We start from the raw sequence: 13,085 nt of genomic DNA on the forward strand, positions 1-13,085 counted from the left end.
AGGTATTGCTCTTTTCAGGCGGGAATTCCCTTTTAAGTTAAAGTGATCCAAGCGGTTATACAGCTGTTCAATCACTCTTACAGGCAGCGGTAGATGGTCCCCCCTACCGCTTTTGCCTTTACCGGGCTCTCCCAGCCGATCGGGGATCCCAGTACCGATGCAGCAAGTCGGGTCACATTTCTTAAGAGTAGTGGAAGGAATGGAAGTTCCCACCCCTCTTCTCTGACATCAGAAACTGGAAGCCATGAGAATTTTGTCACTTCTGGTTTGTTTATTTATTCTTAAAGACCCCAGATCTCTCAAAAAAGAGGACCTGCCACAGCCCTTGCTATCACAAGGGATGTTGTTCATCCCTTGTGATAGCAATAAAGTTGATCCAAAAGTAAAACAATTAAACGTACAGTGTAAATAAAAAAATAGGTCCATAGGTCCCACATGCATACACATGTGAGGTGTCATAATGAGAGCAATAATTCTCATGCCAGACCTCCTGTGTAACATTAAACTGGTAACCAGTAAAGATCTTTAAAGCGTCACCTATGGATAATTGAATGTACCGTAGTTTGTTGCCATTCCACAGGCTTGCACAGTTTTAAAGCGTGACATGTTTAGTATCTAATTACTCAGCATAATATCATCTTTTATATTTTATCAAAATATTGGGTATTATATTGTGTTTGTATTCACTAACATTCATTAAAATGCTTTTTTTTTTTTTTTTTTTTAAATTGTATTTGAAAAACCACTGCGCAAATTTTGTGTGATATAAAAAATTGCAACACCCACCATTTTATTCTTTAGGGCCTCTGCTTACAAAATATATAATGTTTGGGGTTCTAAGTAATTTTCTTTTTTTAAAAAAGGCAGATTTTTACATGTATGAGAGAAATGTCAGAATTGGCCTGTAGTTGGTCAAGTAGTTGAACAGCTTCAACATACAGCAAATGTCAGTTATTTATGTTGGATTTTATTCTGACTTCTGAAACAAATGCCATAAAATGCAAACAGGACCGTGTCAATGCCAGTTGATAAACAATGAAATGGGATGTGTTTGATTTCATATTCAATTAGACTAAAACTCTTTTGTTGGTTATAATAGTCAGCATCGCTTTATGATATTTTTGTTTTGCAGATGGTGACAAGGCGGACATTTCTGTTACTACCCATCCAGATATTAACATCATTGCGGGTGCTCTAAAGCTCTATTTCAGGGACTTGCCTATTCCAGTAATCACTTACGATTCATATTCTAAATTTATTGAAGCAGCAAGTAAGTTTATCACCTTTTGGACTCTTTTATGGTGGTGACCGTGCTAAAGTACTAAACTAGGTAGCAGTGTGCAGGAAGCCCTGGCTAATAATAATGTGAATGATCTATGCTATTTCATTTGCTGTGTGATCACTTCTGTTTTGTGTATGAGATGGGGAATGAGTTTATCCAAACCTTTGATAAGGATGCAGATTCCCACTGCTGAATTGAGTTTTATGGGGAAGAGACCTAAAGCTGGTTAAACATAAACCAAGCCCTTACTGTGGACACTACAGTTTATCCTACTTATTTATGTGCCTGTGCCCATTTCTGTGCAAGTCAAAATTTTGGATAAGGCTGACCCCCACCCCTAGACAGCCGCCCATGCATCTTGTATTTTTTTATTTTATTTTAGATAATCGCCTGTCAGTGCCTGATCCTCAGCTTTCAGCAGTACAGGAGCCAACGGGCATATTATGTGGCTCAGGGGGTCAAGGCAGTTTCTCTCTCTCTCTCTCTATATATATATATATATATATTATATATATATATATATATATATATATATATATATATATATATATATATATATATTGTACAATTACATTATAATAAAAATAAATAGTTGAAATATGTTAACACATTTTTGTATTGAATAGTATAGGGAGTAATTTAAAAATGTAAACCCTGTCAGTTTTTTTTTTGTTTTGTTTTGTTTTTGTATTTTTTTTTTTTAGCTGTGTTCCATTTGAATATTTGCCTTCACTTCCTGGGGGCACAACATGAAAATAGGAAAATCCTCCATAGTGAGATGAACCCCCACTAAGTTGTCACAACAGGTGTCCCTATTGTAAGATTTTCCTTAACCATCTGTTCTGATGACAGTTGTAATTGTGGGTTTCCCATCAGGTACAGACAGTAATAAAAACCTGACAGAGGTTATAGCATATCTCTATCTAAATATGCAAAGTCTACTTATGATATCAGCTCCCCTCCCCCTCGCTTCTTAGTTTAACTGAAAAAAAAAAAGTAATAGACTTATTACTGTACTTGTTTTTCTCCTCCCTGGCTTTCATACTATAGGAGGTAATCTCACTATCCTTCCTCTTTGCTAATGAGGGTGGCTCCCATAGATTTAGTGGACTTTACTATTTTACCATTCCTTGATTTTTAACATAGATGAAATGATCTGGAGGTGACTAAATAGATAATTATCATGCTAACCAGCCAAATCCTACAACCACGTTGTCATATTACATTTGCAAAGCTAGAATTTCTAGAGAAAACCTTATTGTACTTTCAGTATGCTTTTAAAGCTTTCTGTGACCTTGTCATCTAATTATCCTTTTCAAAGTTCAGTTAACAGATAAGAGTGCAATTATTTTTCTGCATGACAATTTTATTGTATCTTAAGTTGATTGTGGTATAACTCCGTGCTCTTTACTTTTACAATCATTTATAAACTGCACGCCTCAAACTTTATACACAGTTCGAAATTACTTATTACTAACAAATTACTTCTTATTACATGCATCCTGCAAGGGTTCAGTGCATCATGCTATTATTTTATATTGACCATCAAAACATTTCTCTTTATTTTACAAAGTATATATGGCTTATTAATGTATACTGTATCTCAGTAGTTTTATTATTTTACAAATCAGCCAAATAAAAAAAATGTTTTTGTTTTACATTTATCTATTATTGTATTAGTATGAAATTTGATCAAACCAACTGCCTAAAGCAGGCCATACATGGTCGAATTTCGAACAAATTTTCTTTTCAAAATCAGAAAGTTTGTTTTTTTGTGATCTGATGATGCCACCATTGATTTTCGACCAAGCCTTCAATTTCACCTCATGTTTCTACAGAAAAGAATTTTCGTGGCCGGGAATCTTCTTTTCTCTCCCTAAAAGTTCTTTCTTATTACATTTCTCGCACGATTCTCCCATCATTGATTAGAAAATCATTTGTTTTTCTAAAAATGTCCAACATGTCCGATTCCTCAAATTTGATTGCCGCACGAATATCGGCCATTGCTGCAGCCCACTAATGGTGCGAAATTCTTAGATACGATTTTCGAAAGAAAATTCTTACAAGATTCGAACCGTGTATGGCTGGCATAAGTTATATCTTTTGGCTGGAGCTCAGCTTTAAAGTATCATTTTATCCAAAGCGATATTTCAGGTATATATAGTTGGTCATAACTCCTGGTGGGTGGGACATTCTGGTGACTGCCACTGCCTGGAAATATAGCGTATATAAACTAAAAACCAACATTGAAAATATTGCAGCTTACCAGTTCTAAGACAACGTGGCTGCATTAGTTGTCCTTTTTCAAGCTTTTTTGCCTTTATATTCACCTGGTGATTCTGCCAGTAACACACTTCCTGTCCTATGGTGACAACGCTCACTCAATTCACTGTATCAGAGCAACATACACCTCCCCCTCTCCTCTTCTCTGAAATGTTGAGTAGCATGGTTTTGTGGTACTGAGAGATAGCTGAGAACCATGTAACTGATAACAGAAGAGACACAGCACCCATGAAACAAATGTAACAAAACACATTCAGTTGTAGAGCAAGCATTGGCAAATTAGGGAAGTCCGTGTTTAAAGTTTACATACCCTTTAAAGCAAAAAAGATCTCCTCACTAGAGTCCCCAAGAGCCATTAGGTGGTTTTTAGTCTGAACAAAATAAAAAACGAAAATATATTTAGTACATATTTGCAATACATACGCATTTGCCCATGTTTGGTGTGTTTAGAAACACTGCTAGTAGAGTAAAATACACATTAATCCTGCCAGAAATCCAGTGTACTCCTATCTGCCTCTACTGTACTTAAATCCCAATAAATGTTCTTAGCCGTATATGAGGTCTCTTCTCCTGAACTACAGAACACCCCTATATAACATGAGAAGTTAGTAGCTGACTGAATTACTGTCAGGATCAACAAGTATTTTCCTGTACCTGTAGCATTTAAAAAAAAGATAAAACACGGGGGAATGTGCATGTACTGTACTGAAAAGATGTATCCATCTTTAGATGTATGAATTATCTTTTTTTTGCCTAGACATTTAAATCACAGAATACCGACCAGAAGCAGATATAGCAGTTATGAGTGGATAGGCCTCTAATATATAATAGTATATAGTAATATATAGTAGATATAAGATCTTTATAATGATATGGTGTATCAACTTCCTTTGGAGTCATAGATCATTTGTATTGCCTGGACACCAAAGGGCTGAATTATGAGTTATTGGTTATTCTAATGTCATGTTCTCTTCATAGAAATATCCAATCCAGATGAGAGATTAGAAGCTGTACATGAATTATTGATGCTCCTTCCACCTGCACATTATGAGACGCTGAGATACCTAATGATCCATCTCAAAAAGTACGTAAAACCAGTGTTAATAGCTAATAGCTTATTTAAAGCTTAAAATTAGTCACATTTTTTTTAAATCAGCACAAAAGACAGAACTTACAAGCAATGCAAAATGTCCTTTGTGCTGCTGGCTGTAGATCTAGTTGAAATTTTCAGTCTTCTGATTCCCCCTATCCCTGCAATAGTAATCTTCTGGCGATACAAGGGTTAATTAGAGCCAAGGGACCTGTGGCATGCACTCGTCAAGAGTGTTGACTATGCCCACCCTATTCATTCCCCTCCTCCACCACACTATAGCTTCCATGAATGAGAAGCACTCTATAAATGGAGGATGGGCAGATGAATAAAATGTCCACCTATTCCATGTATAGAGTGCTTTCCATTCATAGAAGGTATAGTACAGCTTCTATGATTGGAGGAGGGGACAGAAAAAGCATGCAAGCTTGATGAGTGCCCATGACATGTCCAGCGGCTGTAATAACCCCCCGCAGCATCGGAATAATTTTGCTGCAGACAGGTCTGCCGTTAGAAATTACGGCCAGTCGTACAGCCTACCTGACAGGGCCCCTCCCCCAAAATTACAAAAATTTAAGTTTTTAAAATTATTTTTCCAATTTAAAAAAAAATGTTTTTACAATTTTAAAAATTCAAGTTATAATGTATTTTTTACATTTTTTTTAAATGTATTTTTAACTTTTTTTCTTTTTTTTTACAATGCTGTTGAGGGGGTTTGAATGAAATATCAGGGGTCTACATCTCCAGTATTCAATATGCAGGTACACATGACAAAGTCAGCCTCTTCGCTGATGATGCCCTCCTAACTCTAACCAACCCTTTGACAACTCTACCTAAGCTTCAGAACCTCCCCTCCCGTTTTTCAGCTCTCTCTGGTCTCCGGATCAACCCCCACAAGACCACAGCTCTAAATGTTACCTTGACTACCTCTACTGTGTCCCAGCTTCAAGCCTCTTTCCTGTATCATTGGAACCCCTCGTTCCTGGATTACCTAGGTATCAAGGTAACTCCCTCTTACTCATCTCTTTTTGCCACCAATTTCTACCACCTGTTACGATCGCTCACGTCTTTGATGCAATCATAGTGTTTCCCCTCTCTATCTTGGATAGGCCACATTCATACGGTCAAGATGACTATCCTCCCCAAAATATTATACTACTTTCGCACCCTCCCAGCCCACATCCCAGCCCTCCTTCTTTTTACGCCTGCCTCAGAGCAGGATTCTACCTTTCATATGGATTTACCAGCGCCCCAGAATCTCGCGTTCCACCCTTTATCGGCACAGACTACGAGGTGACTATGAGGTCCTTAACCTAACGAAATATTACCAGGCCGCTCAGATTTCTCAATTGACTTTACTCCACACAACCCTCAGACATCCCCTTGTGGGTGCTCCTTGAATTCTATAACTGCGCCCCGATTCCTCTCTCATTCTTATTGTGGCTTCCTCACAGACTATGCCCCTCCACTCTTAGTCCTCTTATGTGCCACAGCTTGAAGCTCTGGGACTCAGTCCGTAACCTTATGTCCCCCTTCCTTCTGCTTCTCTCTCTCTTCAAGAACCCCCTCCGCCCTGTTTTGACCAACTAGGCTCTTTTTCCTGGTGGTCCACCCATGGGTTCACTGAGGTCTGCCACCTCCTCTCCTCTCGCAGTCTTCCGTCCTGGCCCCAATTTCGGGGTACCCATGAGGCATTACCTGCAGAATTTTTCGCCTACGCCCAACTGCACCATTGGATATCTTCACTGACGTGCAACTCCTCCTACCCTTTCCAAAAAACAATGCTCTGCCTTCATTCCCCAGTTCCCCTGGCAGCATATCAAAGAATTATTCTTCTCTTAATGCTTTAGATTTCCCCGCGGCAACATCTTACAAGTCACGGTGGGAACATGATCTGGCAACCTTTATTGACCCAGTGTACTGGAACAAAGCCTGGTTCTCCATTGCTAAGTGCTCCTTCAACACGGCTACCCAAGAAGCTGCATATAAGGTTCTTCCACAATGGTACTTGTTCCTGCCCGGATAGCGAGTTTGAACCCATCCTATTGTGATAGATACTTCAGGGGTTGCGGCCAATGATGGAATGTTGCACACGTTTGGTGATTCTGTCCCCGCCTCACAAGGGTTCTGGTCCAGGGTTTTTCGGCTCCTCTATTCCTTGTTCCATATACCCATCCACAAGGATGGCAAAATTGCTTTGCTGCACTGCCCAATCTAGGGGTTATTCTCATACCCACAAAAGCTGGCATAGCTGCTATATGGGCGATAGTCAGAGCTTGGAAGAAACCCTCTGCTTCGTTTGCCATGGTGAAGAGCATCCTGACCGACCTTATGATTAATGAGAAAATGTCTAGCATCTTTCATGATTCCAACTCTAAATCTCTAAAAATATGGTCGCCTTGGTGGGACTACGCTGTCCCCACACTGCATCCAAACAGCCTGGGTCTTTCCTAATAACCGCCTTGTAACTCTCCCACTCTGCAGAACTTACCCTTCTCCCCCCCTTTTTTTCCCCCCCATTCTGCTCCTCTTTAGTCTATCTCTTTCTCTTTCTCTCTCTCTGTTACTGACATTGGGCTTTTGGTGGCCCTCTGTCTCCCGCTTTTTATGGAGGCCCTGGGTCTAGGGCCCCCCTTCCTTTCTCTGCTGGTATGCGGCTAACACCGCTAGGTATTAAATCCATCCTTTTTACTAACTACCCACCTCGACTGGGGACATTTTGTGGAACTGAACGCATTTTATCCCTTGATGCAAACTAGTGCACCTGCGTAATGGACTATCCCTGTAGGCCATTGGGCCTGGGAGACATATGTGGACCTTCGGTTTGTTTCCCTAGGTCACTCAGAGGACATTTATTACCTATAAAAGTTATTTGTTTATGCTCTCTTAGGCCACGCCTTTTAATTTAGTTTGACATGCTAGACCCCTGCGTGGGTGGAAGGTTGTCATGTTGTCATGCTCATTACAATAAAAATGATTGTACCAGAAATATCAGGGGTCTAAACAGACCCCTGACATCTCACTTTTAAGACAGAGAATGGAATTGAGGACACATATTCTTCAGTACCTTTCCTTGTAGCTCGAGAAAAGATAGCCCCTGGAAGCCGCACTTCTAGGTGTTCTGTTGAGATGAATGGAGTGGCAACCTCAGCTTGGACTCTGACTAGGCCACGCCCCCAACGCGTTTCGCTCCACCCCCCGGAGCTTTCTCTGTAGCCTCAGCTGCACTGAAGGTGAATAAACAGGAGACAGAGGCTCCTGTTCATTCATAAGCTGAAGACTAGTAAACACAGTTTACTATGCTCAGTTATCAGTGGACACAGGAGCCATCGATACCGATCGCTCACTGTGTTCAGTTCAGAAAAGGAAGGGGCCGGTAAAGTACATATTTACCGGCCCTTTCCCCCACTCTTTATCCGCCTGTGTACCCACAGCAGCCAGTGGGAAAGAGGTAAGCCGGCAGGAGGGGCATGAGGGGGAGCCTGGGCACACGGGGGAATCAGATGTGGGCAGCACAGGGAGGGGGATTGATGCGGCGGGACGGTAGGACAATTAGATTACAATCCACTGTGTCTGTGTCTTTTCCTCTAGCAGCTAAAAGCCAGTGGGAAGGAGAAGGGGAGAAACCGGCTTTCAGCTGCTAGAGGAAGAGACACAGATACAGTGCATAGTTTTGTAATTGTCCTCCCATCCCGCCGCACAGATCCCCCTGCTGTCTGGGCCCCCCTGAGTGCCCAGGCCCCCTACGGGAGGTGCAGAGGGCCCCCTACGGGGGAGTGCAGAGGACTGAAGATTTCAACTTGTTCCACAGCCAGCAGCACGAGCAGTACTTCACATTGATTGTAAGTAATATCCCCTGTGCTGAGTGTTTTAATGCTTTGATTAAACTTAGGGTGTAAGAAAAAACATTGCATAATAATGAGCAAACCAAAGCTCATTTACAGCCCGATTGTGTAATCTTGTTTAAATATATTAATAGCTATATAGTGCAAGTGTCTACTGACTCTAGATATATTAAAATTTTTTAGGTAGACCCTCTGAGCACATTAGTGTTGGTAAAAATAAAGCAGATTTTATAAATAGGTTGTAACGTGTAGTAAGTTTATCAGAACATAGTTTTTTTTTTTTAAAGGTAACTATAGTATAGTTAAGGAGGAACTCCAGTTTTTTTGTAATTTCCAAGTTTTCCCCATTTCCTGTCTGGTGAAAGCATTGTCATTATGACAGTATTTGAAGGTAAATTTCTCCCTCAATAGTAGTTCAAACCTGACAGATTCTAATCCTGCCGTACTCTATCCAAAACTAACCAAATAAATGGCTGGATATAAATTTTGCCAACAGGAATTGACTGGTATTAATATTTATTGCTATGTTTTATTTTATAACAGGGTTACACAGAATGAGAAGGACAATCTTATGGGGGCAGAAAATCTTGGCATTGTCTTCGGGCCAACATTAATGAGACCTCCAGAAGAAAACGCCCTCACTTCCCTAAACGACATGCGACATCAAAAACAAATTGTGCAGATCTTAATACAAAATGAAGATGTTTTATTCTGAATGAAGGGAGGATTTTTGCATCCAGAGCTTTAGACAAGATGTTTAAAGCAGCAAGAAGATGTATAACATAAGTTCACTAGTTGGACTTTAGTATCTGTTGAAGTGCGGATACAATACATGCCAAATTATTTGAAACATGTGTCTCATAGACATATGGAATTTATATCCTTTAGAAAAGGAGAAAGACAGAAAAAGATAATCCAGCCAGGTTGTTTCTTTGCCTTGTTTTGTCTTTAAAAGAATATTTTTAGAAAGCAAAGTCCTCTTATCAAAAAAATATTTTTCAACCAAGCAAGGCTGAATTCTGTGGTCTTATCCACACAATCCTATTTTTAAAATGTTGTCAGCATGGCATAATTTATACAGTATCCTTGTAAATATTAAGGGATGTTAGTATAGTGTTTAGTGCTTTATTTGAGCTGTCGCAAACAGAAAACACACCACTATTATATCTAAAAAGTATTATTTCTAAAGTATTCAATTTAATGATTTTTTTTTTTCAACAGTTACTTGTTGCATTTGTTTCATACATATTCCCTAGATACCCCATCTTGAGTACAAATACAAAACAGGGAGGAATAAAAGCAGGAAAGGCCTTAATAAATAATATTTGAAATTCTATTGTAAGCTAGTTCTGAATTTAAGTTTGTCATGCTATTTAATGACTAAAGAAGACTATGTTCATCTCTTTCAATTTATCCAAACTTGATTGGATAAATAAGGGATGTACATGTTTTTGTTATATAGCTATTTGGGAGTAAATGAGCTCATGTTTTAAATTAGCTGTGAAATGCTGTCTCTGTCATGATTCAGTTGAATAGATGCAGAAAAACAGAAATCTTAGAAGAATTTGGTAATTTTTTTCTTTGAACAAATTACTGTGTAAATTCCAAAAAACACTGAGTGCACTTTTAGTCTCAGGCATCTAACCCTGATGATCTTATAAGAAGTAAAAGATTGTTTTTTTTTCATAAAAAAAAAAAAAATAACGACTAACGTTAAAAATAAAAAATCCTTTTTATTTTGTAAGATTAAGAAACGTATAGTATCTTTTTTTCTTTGCTATTTATAGGGACATTTTTGATATATTATGGATAATTAAATGTCCATCTCAAATTCTATGCCTTGACCCACAAACTTTGTTTAACCCTGATACCCTAATATATTTTGCTTCTGAATTAGATATATAGAGATCAGAAATATAGAAATTTAGAGAAGCATACAGTGCGGTATAATTTTGTTATTGTTACACCACTGCATTTGGCCAGTTGGTCATTTTTTTACTTTACGATTACTCCATCACTCTGTGTGCAAGCATGTAATATCCCACATGTCAACCAAAATTATTCAATTTTTTTTTTTTTGCCTTATCTGCATTTATAGAAAAATGCTAATTATTTATGATTATTTTATGGGATATTGAAATGATTAACTTAGACCAATATACTGCCATTACAGTCTGGCTTCAGCCAAAACATTGTTTTAAGCTTTAAGTGTAGAACAGTTAAAAGTTAACAAAACTGTCCCCATTCTTTTAAAGAACGTTTGTTTCTGTTTCCATTGTAGAGACTTTCTGTCAATTCTTATCCCTGTATAAAAAGCATTTTAATTTCATGGAGCTGGGCTTTAACTGTAACCATGTAACATGTGATAGCATGTATTGCAGTATTTATTTGCATTACTTTTCCTTTTTTTATATAAAACTCTTGAGTCAGAACCTAAAATGTGTGATCAGTCCCATAAAAATGCTGAAGGCAATGTAAAGAGACACTTTTTTGCTGGATGTATCTTACCTGCTACATACTGAGGATTAGCACTTTTTCTGACAGTTAAACTGGTTTTGAACAGTTTTTGATATTGTTTTGTTGAGATGTGAAATGGTTTGTTATAAATATACATATGTATGTTTTGTTCCAGTTTTTAATATTCTTCAGAAGAAAGGTAACTGTAAATTGATCTGTTTTTTGTGATTTGTTTCCTTTTTAAATGTTATCTGCACCATATTACAGTATCTGAATTGTAATTGATTGCTAACTAATCCAGGTAATTGTACCTACACGTAGAGCAGGAGATCCTAGGCTTCTAACTGCTACAGCTCAGCCCCACCAGCTACTGCAAAATAATACCTCTCCTTAGATGAAAGTATTTTATGTTAAGCTCAGGGCATTGAATAGAGCTGTATGTACAGCTGCTGTGGCTTAAACAGTTGCCACTGGCAGCAGAGGTTCAGTGCTCTCAGTATGTTTTCAAAGTTCTCCCTGCTCCGAGTCCAACTGTACAGATCGGAGCACCTGAACTATCCTTTCGTTTGGCTGCAGGCAGCCCTGTCTGTAATTGATTTGGCCATCGTTGCTTTTTCTCCCACTCAGGCTAATTTTTAACTGTCTGCAGGGTAAAAAAAAAGATTGGCTGAAGAAAAAATTGTATTATAGAACACTTATGGTTGGTTTATTTATAAATGATTAAATGCACCCAAAATTTTCCATACATTTATTGATTTATAAAGCATATTTGCTGTCATTGTTCACCTCTTCAAGTAAACATTTCTAAAGCTGCGGATGTTCCATTTGTCACAAAGATTCATATGTGAACCTGACCTAGCCTAAAAAGTGCTTGAGGTTTGTAGTAATGCTGATGTGCGTTACCTGGGTTAAACTTTAAATAGATCCCTGTGGAGCCCCCTTGGACATTTGGCCCAGGCTGTGCATAGAGCCCCAACTTCCTTTAAAGTGGTTGTAAAGGCTGATTTTTTTTTTTACCTTCATGCATACTATGCATGAAGGTAAAAACCTTCTGTGTGCTGTTACACCCACAGCCCCCCTAATAGTCTCTCACTCTTCATTGGCTGAGACACAGCAGTGGGAGCCATTGGCTCCCACTGCTGTCAATCACAGCCAGTGAGCCAATAGGGAGAGAGCAAGGGGCAGGTGGACACATAGATGCGGGCTTGGGAGCGAGCATGCACCAGTGCCCTCCATAGCAAGCGGCTTGCTATTGGGGGCCTTGGCCAAGGGTGTGGAGCCATGAGTGCTGGCGGGGGACCCGAGAAGAGGAGGATCGGACTGCTCTGTGCAAAACCATTGCACAGAGCAGGTAAGTATGACTTGTTTGGTAGTTAACAAAAAAACTATGCCTTTAATATCACTTTAATATTAAACCCTACTTAACTGCTTGCCGACCGGCTCACGCAGATATATGTTGGCAGAATGGCCAACATACAGCCTGTATGTACAGCCTGGTCCTAGGATCCGCAGGGATCAATATAAAAAACTAACTCAGACCCTTGTCTGCACAAGTGCTATTGCTACTTTACTTTTGTCACTTTTAAGTCTGGGTCACTAGCAATTATCACTATGAATCAGTTGAGACTGCACAATTTTTTATCCAAATCCAAATGAATTTACATAAGAATCATTGTTACCTTAATTTTCATCTAGCAGCCACTCTCCATATTAAACACCAGGCAGCTGTTTAAAGCAGCTGCAGGCACCATAACCTGCTTTTGCTTAGTTTCAGAAATGACCTTTTTTACCTTTCTATCAAAGTTCTGTCATGTGACCATGCATCTTTTTTCCTGGTTGTGGGGGACGGGGTTATAGGACTTTGTGTAGACACACACATAGTCTGTTTAGCCTGAGGCACAATGCAAGTTGTGATTGGCCGGGGGGGTGCATAGTGATTGAGCAAGCTACCCAATGTGTGTCTGCACAGTGTCCCGTACCTCTGAATGGCCAGCCAGAGTAAAACTGACCAACCTAACACAGATCAGCTTCTGTGTTTTACATAGTTACATAGTTAGTCAGGTTGAAAAAAGACACAAGTCCATCTAGTTCAACCATAAAAAAATAAATAAAAAATATCATACAATCC

General features: G+C 39.0%; 1 protein-coding gene across 4 annotated transcripts in view; it reads left to right on the top strand.

Annotated features, from left to right (window-relative positions):
- The window catches only part of CHN2 (chimerin 2), a 466,205-nt gene extending 453,131 nt beyond the window's left edge, over positions 1-13,074 (top strand). For all 4 annotated transcript variants that reach the window (XM_073630167.1, XM_073630169.1, XM_073630168.1 and 1 more), the window contains exons 11-13: positions 1,133-1,270; positions 4,544-4,649; positions 9,044-13,074. In XM_073630167.1, coding sequence (XP_073486268.1) covers positions 1,133-1,270; positions 4,544-4,649; positions 9,044-9,215 — 416 coding nt within the window. In that variant the 3' untranslated portion in view covers positions 9,216-13,074. The remainder of the gene's footprint in view (positions 1-1,132; positions 1,271-4,543; positions 4,650-9,043) is intronic.
- Positions 13,075-13,085: the final 11 nt, after the last annotated feature.

Source organism: Aquarana catesbeiana, linkage group LG05, assembly GCF_042186555.1.
Source record: "Aquarana catesbeiana isolate 2022-GZ linkage group LG05, ASM4218655v1, whole genome shotgun sequence".
Taxonomy (NCBI): Eukaryota; Metazoa; Chordata; class Amphibia; order Anura; family Ranidae; genus Aquarana; species Aquarana catesbeiana.